General features: G+C 37.7%; 1 protein-coding gene across 1 annotated transcript in view; it reads right to left on the reverse strand.

Annotated features, from left to right (window-relative positions):
- Positions 1–13959, reverse strand: part of COL21A1 (collagen type XXI alpha 1 chain) — a 183440-nt gene that overhangs the window by 95037 nt on the left and 74444 nt on the right. Inside the window, 4 exon segments of the mRNA XM_036870157.1 lie at positions 4175–4237; positions 11360–11443; positions 11744–11752; positions 13515–13592. Coding sequence (XP_036726052.1) covers positions 4175–4237; positions 11360–11443; positions 11744–11752; positions 13515–13592 — 234 coding nt within the window.

Genomic DNA, 13959 nt, shown 5'->3' on the forward strand with positions numbered 1-13959 from the left:
CATCACCCACCACATCTCCTTCTCTGACTGATACTACTGCCTCCCTCTGATCTCTGCTTCCATCACCCACCACACCTCCTTCTCTGACTGATACTCCTGCCTCCCTCTTATAAGAACCCTTGTGATGACACTGGGCCACTCAGATTAACCAAGAAAATGTCTTCATCTCAAAGTACCTTTTGCCATGTAAGGTACCATACATATTCACAGGGCTTGGAGTTAGGATGTGGACATTATTCTGTCTACTACAGTAGGTTTCTTCTTTCTCTAACATCAGATATTACCTAATAGCATCTAACATCTAATGTCAGATACTACAGAGCTATATCTATACATACACACACACAAAAACACAAATATACATGTACTGAATGAGATGAGACAATGAGCCTACTATAGCTTAAATGAGAGTCACAGAGTATAATATCCATGATTATTGTATCAAGCTAATTATAACTAATTTCCAGTACTTCATTCATGGCAAAAAGGGCAAACTAGAGCTGATAGCCTGTGGAAGGCACTCAGCTCTCAATATTGCCTAGGACTTTGCGCCACTAGAAAGACAAAAGCCTAAATAATTTGGCAGTGCTGTCAGGGGAGCTCCATGTCATCACCAGAGGCCAGCAGGTGACAAGTCGAAATGTGAAGTGTCTCTGCTTTGGAGTTGAGACAGCACTGCAGCTGCCAGCAACAGAGAGAGCATGTCTCATGGAAGGGGTCTCCAGGCAGAGGGCTCATCTTCATAAAACCCATCCCCCTCAGTATGATCAGGGCAGAATTCCCCCAGGCCCTCGGGCAGTATCTTCAGCGGGATGAAGGGGTTGCAGTGAGGGAATTCACCAAGGTCACATGACACCTGCAGTTATCGCAAGAAAGGGATGGGTTATAAGAGAAACGACAAGGCAAGTGTTGGCACATAATGGGAGTTGAGGATAAAGGCAAAAGGGGGAGATGCTAGGTTTGGAATCTATTCATTTCATTCAACTCAAATAGAATCAGTCTGATGATAAACTTCTTATCCTTGCACCTAACAATTTCTGTACTTTTTGGCTTGGCCCTCTAACCCCCATTTGAAGCTTTAACTGCCTAGACTCTTATCCAGGCCACAGTTTTCCTCTTGTGACTGGAACCAATGCCCTCTTACCTACCCAAGGATTTTCTTCCTGTAAATATCCCTTATCTCCCAAATCACCGAATTTTCCCCTTCTGCCTCATTTTCATCATCATAAAAACATGTTCTAACATCTCCTATTGTTTCAAAAACCCCTTTATCCCACACTCTCCCCATGCTACTGCTCCAGTTCTCTGTTCCCCGTTACACCCCTCAGAAGTATCTATGTTCACTGTTACCATTTTATCTCCCACTGTCTCTCTTGAACCCATTGTTTAATCCTGCTTTTCCCTGAAACCCCATTTATCAAGGTCCCTAATGACCTCTATCAAGGAAATCCAATGATCTAGGCACAGAGCTCATTTTTATCAACCTCATGGCAGCAGTGACACAATGAATGGCTCCCTTCTTCAAATGCATTCTGCACTTGGCTTCTGGGATTCCACACCCTCCCTGTGGTCCTCCTACTTCACTGACTATTCTTTCCCAAATTCCTCAGCTGGATCCTCCTCCTATTTTTCTCTGTAACAGAGCTCTAAGCTCAACTCCCTGCCCCCTTCTCTTCTCCTGTTATCTGTACTTACTCCCTGAATGATCTCATCGGCTCTGGCAGGCTTACATACATCCACATGCTACAGAGTCCTAACTGTGTGTTTTCATTCTCCAACACATTCCTGACTCAAGATTCCTGTTTCTAATATCCTAGGAGACACCTTCAGCAGGTCCACAAATGCATTCTCGATGTCTCCCCAAAAAACTTACATCTCTGCCAGTGTCGCCCAGCTCAGGAAATGGCACCACAATTCACTTGGCTGCCCAAGCTAAGATCCTCTGAGGCTTCCTTGGCACTTTCTCTCATGCCTCACATCTAACTTGACAGTGATTCTTCTCAGCTTCACATTAAAAAATACTCCAGACTCTGACCACTTCTCCCCTCTTCCAGCACATCGCCCTAATCCAGGCCACCCTTACTTCTCACTCAGAATGTTGAAATAACCTCCTCCATGGTCTCCTGCTCCCACTCTTGCCCCATGTGAATGAAAAATGCCACCTGCCCTATCAGTAAACAAAGGATGTTGCATCCATCAAGCCGTCACATTACAACCACCCAGACTGTAATCCCTGAAGGAACTCAGGATAGAAACAGGATGCCCACCATCAAGCCCTCAGCCACTGCAGCCACCCCCAATGATGTACCCTGAGGAGACTCAGGGTGGGAAAACACAGGACACTGACCCCAGATAGCTGAGGGGCATATCAAAGGAATGATTTCAATGAGCCTGGACTCTTGCATTTTCCCATACATAGAAAAGCACTAAATCCCTTAACTTGAGATGTCTGGTTTTCTTTAATTAACGGTAATCTTTTGATGTTTGGACTCCCTGATCTTTGTTGCAAAAACCCCTATATATCCTGGCCCCTCCCTCACCTCTTCAGAGCAGTCCCTTAGAGCTCTCTGAGAGGCTGCCTTCCAGGCTTGAAGTCCTCAGAAAGTCCGCCAAATAAAACATAATTCTCAACTTTTAGGTTGTGCATTTTTTCAGTTGACACATATAATCTGCTGTCCACAGAATATTCATATTTATCTTTCTAAATAGTAAGTCAGACCACGTCACTTCCTTTCTGCAGGCCCCCTCATGGATCCATCACACTTGGAGTGAATCCCACTGAGTCGGCTCAACAGCACCATCCCCATCTCCTGGCAGCTCCTCAGCTCCAAGCTGGCCACCACTTTGTCACCTCTTCAGACTCCTTTCTTTGACATCTCTCTCAGAGAGGCTCACCTGTATATTTAACCCCTTTCCCATGCAACACGGGTGTGAAAGGCGCCAACACACTGTCACTTCGAAAGTTGGCTGTATTTTTTGTATTAAAGTTGTCAGCAAACCTCTCTCAGGGACTGAACAAGCTCCCTTCTATCCTGATGGTTGGGGTGTTGGTGGTTTAACATGAGGCCTGTGGTTCTTTCGTGCCTTGAAAATTATTGACACACAGTATATAAATCTTCCCGTGCTTCATGGAAAGAGCTAACATGTTGTGATAAAGTCTCCCAGGAGATACCTTTTTTTGGCGACAATTATTTAACATTCAAAAGCTATTACCTCATGTTTATTTACTGTGATAAACAAGCTGACTTACCTGTAAAAATTTGCCTACGTTGCTTTAAAGTGGTTTTGCTTTGTTTCCTTAATTCATAAATATCCCTAAAATTCTCTTGAACCTTAGAGGATATTTGTTTAAGTCAGATTATAAGTATACTCCAGTGCATATATTCTTAGGAAAATAACATCACCTTTGGAAAGATTTTTAACTTGAAAACTTTAAGACACAAAGGGAAAAAAATAAAAGGATTTCTGAGCCCGTATATTCATTGATATTGAGAACTCACTGGGCAATTTTTTAATGTAGCAAAGATGTATGCAGTTGTGAAGATACCTAAAAGGAGACTAGAACACTACTTCCATTGACCAAGCTAGCCTTAACGTGGCCCTCAGCTTGACTAAACTTTAGCGGCCTTCATCCCAAGTCTACACCCCTAATCTCCCTTTTCCTACAGCATTTACTTTAGAAAACTGAAAATCAATCGTAAATTCTTTATCTGCCCCTTTGAGATGTAAATCTTTTAAAAAGCTTCTTGCCAGTTTTACAACCCAGGTCTTTCTCCAGGACCTGAGAGCCATCCCGTTGAAATGGAACCATTAAGGAAACAGCACCACAACACCCATTAAGGAAACAGAGGAGATGACCCTAACTTGGACAGGTGCCAAGTAGCAAACACAGATGGCCTAACCTTGAGGAAGACATTTGTCATGCTCAGGAATAACTCCATTTGCTCATCCCATTGATCAATCTCCCCTCAAAGTCCTCCAGTACTTTTCTCCCAGCTCACCCAGCCCTCAGGAGCCCTCCCTCCCCCTGTTTCAGCTGCGTGGAGTTGAGCCTCTCTCCCCTATTACAATAGTCTTGAGTAAAGTCTTCCCTGCCTGTTGAATTTCTCCCAGTGCAATGTTACATTGACCCTATAATCCCAGTACTGGAGATGACTAAGCTTTCAGTACTCACAGGCTTACCATCTTGACCAGGTTGTCCAGGGTATCCAGGGTTCCCAGGCTGTCCAGGGTCACCCTAGAGAGGAAAAAAAGTTCTCAGTCCAAAACAACCAACCACACTGATTCATCCAGAGCCCATCAAGGTTCAAAGCCAATTCCATTATTTGCAGCTTTTTGTATATTGAAAAACAAACAAACAAAAAATAAACAAACAAAGATGGAAATCCCAAAATAGGGTTAGAAAAATGATATCATATCTACCTTAAAAATTAAAGGCTTTTTATTATGTAAAACTTTCAGGGATTTAATTCTGTGAGCACAACAGGTATAACAAGGGAAGTACTTTTCACTGATATAAAACATCAGTATTTATAGCAAGAGACATTTTTAGAATTCTGAACAAACTGTGCAATGTCAGAACAACTATGGTTTCAACAACAGTAGTATTTCACTCAGAAATCTATAGATTTAATTCTATTCTAGATGTTACACTACAGATATCCATGACCTATGATATAATAATTCAATTGATAATTATTTTTTAATATGATATCGCTTATAGGTGGAATCTAAAATATGACACCAATGAACTTATCTATGAAACAGAAACAGACTCACAGATATAGATAGAGGACAGACTTGTGGTTGCCAAGGGGAAGGCGGGTGGGGGAGGGATGGATTGGGAGTTTGGAATTAGCAGATGCAAACTATTAGATATAGAATGCATAAACAACAAGGTCCTACTGTATAGCACAGGGAACTATATTCAATATCCTGTAATAAACCATAATGGAAAAGAATATGAGTAAGAATGTGTATATATATGTGTGTGTGTGTATATATATATGTTTAATTGAATCAGTTTGCTGTACAGCAGTAATTAACACAAAATTATAAATCAGCTATACTTCAATAAAAAACAAGAATTTCTACCTTAAAAAAAGTATTTTTTTAAAAAAACAGCCCATAGGCTATGTGATCTTCCATGTGGGACTCAAGTTTACAGCTGCACAACAGTTATTTCTTTCAGTCCAGTCAGTGTGTCTCTGCCTACATTTATAATCTCATTTTAACATAATGATAAACTTCTAGATTTGAATATTTTCATGAAAGCAAGGCCCAAGCCAAAGAACTCTGCACAACCCCCAGAGTCCCTGAGTACATTTCACACCTAAAAAAGGACCTTTGCCCTCACAAACCAGAGACCTTCAAGGAACATTATTCCATACAGCCTGGCAACGAGCCCAGGCCCAACGGTCAGTACTGATCAGTCAGATGGTCACCACCCATGAAAAAAGGCAATGAAAGCAACATTTTTTGTGAAGTGAGGGTGTTTTATCATTTAATTCTAAGAAATACTTCAAAAAATAATATGAGGGAATTCCCTGGTGGTCCAGTGGTTAGGATTCTGTGCTTTCACTGCCGAGGGTGCAGGTTCGATCCCTGGTCGGGGAACTAAGATCCCACAAGCTGCGGGGTGTAGCCAAAATAATAATAATAGTAGTAGTAATAATAAAAATAATAATAATATCATATCCATATATTATAGAGTCCATGAGGTCCACATGGGGTATTTCCCCAAAAAACATCATGTCTCGGCCATCAGTATTGGTAAACTACTACAGACAGACAACTGATTTCAATTCAACAGTGCTTCATATCTACATCAAGAAATCATTCACACATACCACAGTGATTATACATTAACTGAACACCAGTGCTAAGGGTATTTGCACAGAGCCAAATATGCTGATCTGAAATTCTACTTCAGGCTACTGGCGAGGGAGGTTTGTTCCTGAAACATAACAGGAAAAATGGAAAGAACTGTGTGAACTCTATCAAGGAATCAATGAAGAAAGGATGGGTTTTTCACCTACGATTGCCCAAGAGGTTTAGCTTGTGGAAGGGCTGAGAAGAAGGGAAATGCCATTTTTAAAAGAGATAGAAAAAGAATAGCTGTAAATCCAGGGAGAAAAATAACACAGGAACATGTAATTTCTTGCTGAAGAGGTACAATTTGTAATTCTAATCCAAAGGCACCCAGTGTCAGCCAGACATTAAGGGAGCAGCATTCCTGTTCTCTAGGGTGTTAGATTTTTTTCTTCTTATTTTGAGAGGTTCCACACTAATTTCTGGCCTCCCTGCCATCTCTCTTTAAACATGTTCAGATTGGCCTCACTGCCTTTCAACAGATTCGATCTTTTTTTTCTCCTGGGAAGACTCTTCCTTTTCCATTTGAGTTAATATAACAAAATTTCCAATCACTGCACCTTCCTTGTTATTGCATTTTCTCCTGATGTCTTTTTCTACTGAAATGCTACAGCAGCTCCCATATCACTGATCATTTATTCATAACAAGAGTTTTCTCAAAATTTTCCCTTGATGGGTCTTCATTTATCATTTGGATTGAGACTCCTTGAAAACATGGTCAATATTTTCGCCTTTTTTGGACAATGCTGGGTACCAAGTAGAAGTACAATAACTATTTGCTGACTATTTCCAATCAGATCCAACCTCCTGTTAATGACCTCTTTACTTGCAGAATATTAATTATCAGCAAAATCTAGGACATCAAAAGGATCTGAGAGGCTTTAACTTCTACGATGATGAGGCTGAAATAAAGTTTTGGCATGAGAAGAAACCGGATTTGTGTTTTTATGCTGCATAAAAGTACAAAATATACTTACCAATAATATTTTAAATGAATCAAAACTAAGTTTCCAAGAGAAAAAAATCACCCACAAGATAAATCCAATGTGACTTCTTAAGGAACAGGTCAACAGCCCCAAGAGGGAAAATAATCTCTTTTGCAGGTTCTATTATTTCTGGTAGGTTTTACTGGTTATTTTGACTATTGTCTTACTGGTTTATTTGCAAAAACTCGGGTAGGTTTGCCGTTGTTTCCATAAAATTGGAAGAATAAAGTAAAACCCTAACTGATTTTCGAAGAGAAGCCCAATTAGAATAAAAATTCAATTTTATTACTGTAATAAAATCTGACACCCAACTTTTACTGACTGTTTATTATATGCTAAGCACTGCTCTAAGAAATTTACATGTATTAAATTACTTAATCCTCACAATAACCCCACGAGGCAGGTAATTTTACTGTTCCCATTTTACATATAAGAAAACTGAGACCCAGGAAGGTTAGGTAACTTGCCCAAGGTCACAAAGCAGCAGTAGAGGTGAGAACTCAGCCAGTTCAGCTCCAGACTCCATGCTCCTAAATACTGCTCTCTCTGCCCAAATCAAAATGCATACACTGATCAGAACCCTACCCAGGGAGAGCTAGCAAATTTAACATGGAAAAAATTTTCCAAATACATCAAATTAGACATATGACCTATAATTATATAACTGTGACTAAATTCTCAATCTGCTTTCTTCTAATTTAGTTCAAACATTTGCAATTTTAAAAAATAAGTATTCAGCTGAAAAGCAGTTCTTACTTATGATGAATTGATTTTGTGCCACAGGATTTCTGAGTTGCTGACAGGAATGGAAACATCATGGACTAAGTTAAAACATCCCTGCACATGGCCTTGCAAGTGTGCAAATATGAATAATTAAAGTGAGAAACAGTAATGCTTGCAAAAGTAAGCTAATATTTTAAGTTGCTCATCTAAAACAAATGCCTCCTAGGTCCAAATCCCATGTTTCCAAGCTCTCTTCTCAAAACCCTTGTGCCTTCAGACTAACTACTGGCCTCCACAAAAGTATCTGGCCTAAGACCTATTCCTTTCTCGAAAACCAACCTCTTCCCTCCCTCAAAACTCAAACATTCTCTTCAGCTAGAAGGAATCCACTTGGTTTGGGAAAATTAACATAAAAATGTGAATGCCCAGTGGCTCCTGAAATTTCCCAAATGCTTTTGTATTTTAGACAGAAGCTACTTTGATAAGCCAAAGGAGTCTCTAATCAGAAGAATTATCAGGGTGAAACAAAGGGCATCAATACAGTTGTAGAAAGAATGTTATTTCAGAGAAAATAAGTTATTAAGAAATTGCTCCTTCCTAAAAAAGGGGAAAAAAATGCTTTCTTTCCACTTCTGCACTCATAGATCTAACATTTAAGATTAGATCAAATGTGGGGAGTTTGTCCCCATAAATGTTCCTCCAGCTATGAAGTGGGAGAAGAAGCTGCCACTTGCATGGATAGGTCTTTTGGATGGGAGCTGTTTGTAAATTGAGAATTGCCTGGATCTTTCACATAGAACAAAGGCATTCCACATAGGTTAATCAGGAGGAGGGGTGAATCTTTTTTTTTCAATGTTAAATAAAAAATACATTATTATTAAGCACTGTGCTAGACAGTGGAATTCCAAAGGAGAATTTAGTTTGTATTAACCTTCATTGTGAAGTGTTTGCATATAAAAATCATTCCCAGAGAGTCATTAATTTAATCACTCCCTTTGACATTAAGGACACAGAATAAATAAGCCAGCCTCATACAGGGGCTCACAGCCCCGTGACAAATATATTTTTCTATGAATACTGAAGAGTTATAATGCCATGAAAAGTCCAAGTATGGGATACCATAGTTAATTTAACCTGGTTTTGCAATAGGCATGTCATATTTGTTGGAAATTGAGAGAACTTGAAGCAGATCACCGACTTTATCTTAGAATAAGCACTTACCCACCTATCCACACACAAATTTTTCCTCTGTTTCAGTTTTATAACCAAACTCTCAGCTCCAAGAACCCGATTTCTGGCTAATGGGAAGACTAGATTCTCTTGCACAGGTAAGTCTGCTTGATGGAAATCTGTAAAACTTTCCAGAGAGCATCTCACAAAAACAGCCAATACGTCTCAGTTAGATGTATAGTAAAATCGATTCATCTGTTTTAGTTCTGATTCCGTTGAACTAATTAAAACTCTATCAATTTCCCAGGCCAGAAATTCTCTAAAGGAAGAACAATTCAGGGTGTTGTTAGGGATTCTGTTTTTCACTTGCAGGTCCCTGATGTGAATAAGGAACCACCTCCAGGGGAAAGAGCCCTAAAAGGATGGAAGAGTGTGTGTGTGTCCTGTCCTCCTGCCAGATTTTCTGAAGAAAATGGAAAGCAGATTCAGAAGGCACGCCAACTGGAAGATCTGTGGAAAACTGCAATTTCACTTAAAGTAGTAGGTGGCAGTGGGGCTAGATGATGACTAAGAAAAGAGAATGAAAATGAGGAACACATGAAACTTGGAAATACTGAAAATCAGAGGCTTTCCCAGATAAGACAAAGGGTGTGCTAAAAATTTGCTATGGAAACATACAGGCATAAAAATTGGTGTCACTTCAAGATGCCTAATGGACCACTAATGATGAATCAGGAAACATGAAAGGCATCAGGTGCCCCCCCACCCAGAAGTGGACAGCCCCTTAGAGCCCCTGGGGGTGGCCTGAGGGGCTGGAAGTTCCTCTGGGCTTAGAGAAGTCAGATGTCATGGGACTCTGATCTCTTGTAGATCAAATCATTTCTATGTATAACAACCCAAGTTGAATAAGCTGTATAACTATGTTTCAAAAGATAGTCTGCTGGTAGGTCACACCATGCTGCCTTGCAAAGTAAATTCTCCCAGAAACATCTTATAGGTATTTTTCCTTTGTATCAGGCATCCTAAATAACACGATTACTTTAACAGAAGAACACTTGGATTAACTTTCCTAAAGGCAATCTAAAATTTGTTCACAGTAGTAAATTGATTATAATGGAATGAAGTCAAGTTCCAAGCCAGACAGATTTACTTTGAATGAAGTATTGAATGTATTCTTTTATTTCTTTTTTTTTTTTTAAGATTTGTTTTTTGATGTGGACCATTTTTTTTTTTTTGAAGTCTTTATTGAATTTGTTACAATAGTGCTTCTGTTTTATGTTTTTGGTTTTTTGGCCCCAAGGCATGTGGGATCTTAGCTCCCTGACCAGGGATCAAACCTACACCCCCATACTGGAAGGCGAAGTCTCAACCACTGGACCGCCAGGGAAATCCCATTCTTTTATTTCTTAAATTGCATTTCTTTCTTGATTTTAACAGCTAGGTTTGAAGTAGGTCATGAACTATCACCTGAAAATAGATGGGGAAACATGCACAAAAGTCAGGAAGAATCCGACTCTCAGATTATCAGTCTAAAAACTATAAATTTTTAGTTGTGATGATTAAAACTCTCAGAAAATTCCATCTAAATGAACATTATAACTCATATTTAACAAAATTTATTATGGTCACTTCAAGTAATAGATGATCAATACACGAAACATTCTTTCTGGCTAGGAAGTCATACTTGCTTTCAAGTTAGACATTATTTTTATCTAGATGATATTTTTAAATAATATTAAATAAACAAGATTTATCTATAGTGGACAAACCACTTAACATCTCAGTATCTTAGGCTGTGTCTAAGTGATGCCACGATTAGTATCAACTTACTTTAAAAATATTAGTCATTCATATTTAATAACACAGAAACATATTCAGAGTATTTGTTATGTTAAAAAGTGACTAGTTATAAAATAGTATGCACATCATGGTGACAATCATATACAAATGTGTACACAGATGAATATGTAAGTTTTCTTATATATACACACACAAATAACACATATACACACAAATAATATATATACAGATACACACACAAATAAATATGTAAATGTAACTGGGAGATATGCATGTATGAATATGACTAAAAGTAATTATTACATGATTAAGTAAAATAAATCAATATACATGTACACACATATACACACTTGCCTCTCTTTGTAGAATTGGACATCAAACACAACATTCAAACCAATTTAAAATTGTTTACTTCATTTTTCTATCTGAAAATCATTTTGACAGAATAAGCATTTAGACATTTAAGAATTTAGAACATATTTAAACAAATGACCTTTCTTCATTTTTTACCAGGTTGTAAGGAGGTATCATTCTTGGGATACAGTAGTGGTATTAGGGGAAAAAACAAACAGACAAACAAGCAAACAAACTAATAACACTCCCTCACTTTACGTGGTATCAGTTTTAGGTTCAAAGGCAATTACAGATTAGAATCACTTTTTTAAAAAATCACTAAAACTCACATTTTAAACTATTCTAAGGTATTAGGCAGAAATTTCACAACAGAGTCAATGGTGATTAGGAATTCAGTGTCTACTCAGCTCTTATTTGTGTGTTTTATCAAAAGTAGCATGTTAGGTATTACTCACTTTGGGGCCTTGTAGTCCTGGTTTTCCTGGAGGACAAATACAGGGAGCTGCCGTTGAACCTACATCACTGGGACCATTGAGGCACTAAAAGACAAAAATGGAGATAAAGGCACACGGCAAGACACATACATATGTGCACATGCGCCTGTGTATGTCTGTATGTGTGTGTGAAATGGTAAAGATATCTTATATTTACTGTCCAATTTTATTTAGCCCAATCCAATAAGAAATTCAGAATCACAAAAAAGCTATGAATACTAGATACATTCAAACTACATAAAAATGGGTTCTATTTATCTAACATACTTACAGTTGTTGGAAGGAAGCTAAACAGTCCTACAATGCAAATATTACCTTAAGGAGAATAATAGTATCCAAGCCTACCTCACCGTTCTGAAAGAAAAACAACAACAAATGTGTTTTAAGACATGTTTCTAATTAAATTTCTAAATTATCTTCCTAATTTACAGATATTTCCTTGTCCAGGGTAGAGATAAATGAAGTATCAAAACCAGCAAGAGCTAAAACATTTGCTTGCAACGATCCTAAAAAATTACCTATTTATGCTATTCCTACATTTATGATAGGATAAAGGAAGGAAATTAGCAATGATGGAGAGCGTGCTTGGTATAACGGCCACACAGGAACAAAAATACCTCAAGGTGGGGTTTATACGCTCTCTTGAACTTTCTGGGAATCACTTAACCAGAGAAAAAGCCAAAACACATCTAAGCAAGTCACAAACTGCATGCATTCAATTTTATGCAATTTACTTTAGAAAAGCTTCTTACTAAGCAATCTATTTCTTACTGAATGACACACAATTTTAAAATAGGTTAATAATCTTTCCAAACAATAACAGATTAGATCAGAAAATGAGAAGGTGGGAATGAAGATGAAAAGGGTAAACAAGCCTGAAGAAGTCATACCTGAGAGTGAGGAAGGAGCCATAAAAACACAGAAAAGTGGATGTGAGAACACAGAATCTAGACTCTCACTCTGTGCTTCTATTATATGGGGGGTCATAGTCATGGCATAACATCAATGGAGAAATAGCAATAAATCAGGTATGTACAATGGACTCCCAAAATGAAATAACTTTTAATGCTTTTAGGAGAGATTTATATTCCAAGTTATAAGTACCTAAAATAAACATTATAGTGTTAAAAGAGATTTATTTTCCAAATTATAAGTATATAAAATAAATGTTACAGTGTTTAAACAATTACTTAAGTAGAAAATCCAGAATGAATCATTTCTAGAAGCTTCCATCTTTGATTTTATTACAGATCCTTCAAATGTGCTGCTCTACATCCTCAAATTTTCAGAATATGGATCCATAATTTATTCAGTTTGATAGGAAATAAGAAAATGATGACAGCATGACTATACAAATGAAAAGAACCACGTAAGGCTCAAATATGACTGGAAATCCACATTGTCAAAAAGTTTTACAACATTTTACCTTATTTTCACTAGCAACAATATACTGTTTCTTGCCCAGGGGAAAAGGGATTGATCTCACACACACACACACACACACACACACACTCACACATGTATATGATCAGACTCTATAACATTTTAGCTTATAATCTTTTTCTTCCTAACGCATTAATGAAGATAGCTAAATAAATAGAAATTTGCTTATATCCTAGAATTATAAGAAAATCCTGCTTGGGTGGCAACAACAACTAAAAGAAAAATTTATATTCATTATGGTTTGAGAAAACGTGCTAGTAAACAGGAAAATGAATAATTTTCCACTCTTCAGAATTGTGTCACATGAGGTATTTCACCCACACATTTAATAAAGTATAGAAATGTATTTTATATACTGGACATTCAGACAACGAATTCTATGTTTTTGTAGAGCAGATCTATCCCTGCTTCACTTGCATAGTGGAACAATCAATCTGAGATGAGAAAATATTTCCCGTGGTCTTCCATTTACACTTGTACAAGCATATATTATAATTTTATTTCAATTATGAACCTCAAAATATGTTTTAATCAGTGTCATTTTATTTGCATTGACAATGAAAAAACAAATTAACTCTATATGTTAAATTAAAGCTCGTATATTATTTGCGTTTTATTTCTTGCTTTGAAAGTACTGAAGCAACACTTAGGAGAAGATAACCCATCTACTCACAAATCCAGGAATCTCACATGCTGTCTCCCGGTTGTTCTGCTCTGGGTCACAGTAGATTCGTAACTTCTGGACATCAAACTAGAAACATAAAACCAATCAAGTTAAAGTTGAGGCCCAAGCAAATTGTTTTATAAAAGCAACTCAGATACACAGAAGCAGCCAGTGTAGTTAGCAATCATGTAAGATATAGATCGAAACACTTAGCTTCATTAACAATAAAAATACAATAAGCAATAAACATACAAAATGTAAATACTTAACATACAGTATAAAGACGTGACGCAACAAAACTCCTAAGAAAAACTTCCCTAGCACCAAAAACAAACCTCTGACTTCTTTGGGAAACCCAGTGGAGCTTTTGTAGTATCCTTCTATTAAGAGCTCATCTAGACAGCATTTCCTAGACAACTTAAAAGCTTTCCCAGGCTTTCTGTGTTTACCCTAC

This window comes from Balaenoptera musculus, chromosome 11 (assembly GCF_009873245.2).
Source record: "Balaenoptera musculus isolate JJ_BM4_2016_0621 chromosome 11, mBalMus1.pri.v3, whole genome shotgun sequence".
Lineage (NCBI taxonomy): Eukaryota > Metazoa > Chordata > Mammalia > Artiodactyla > Balaenopteridae > Balaenoptera > Balaenoptera musculus.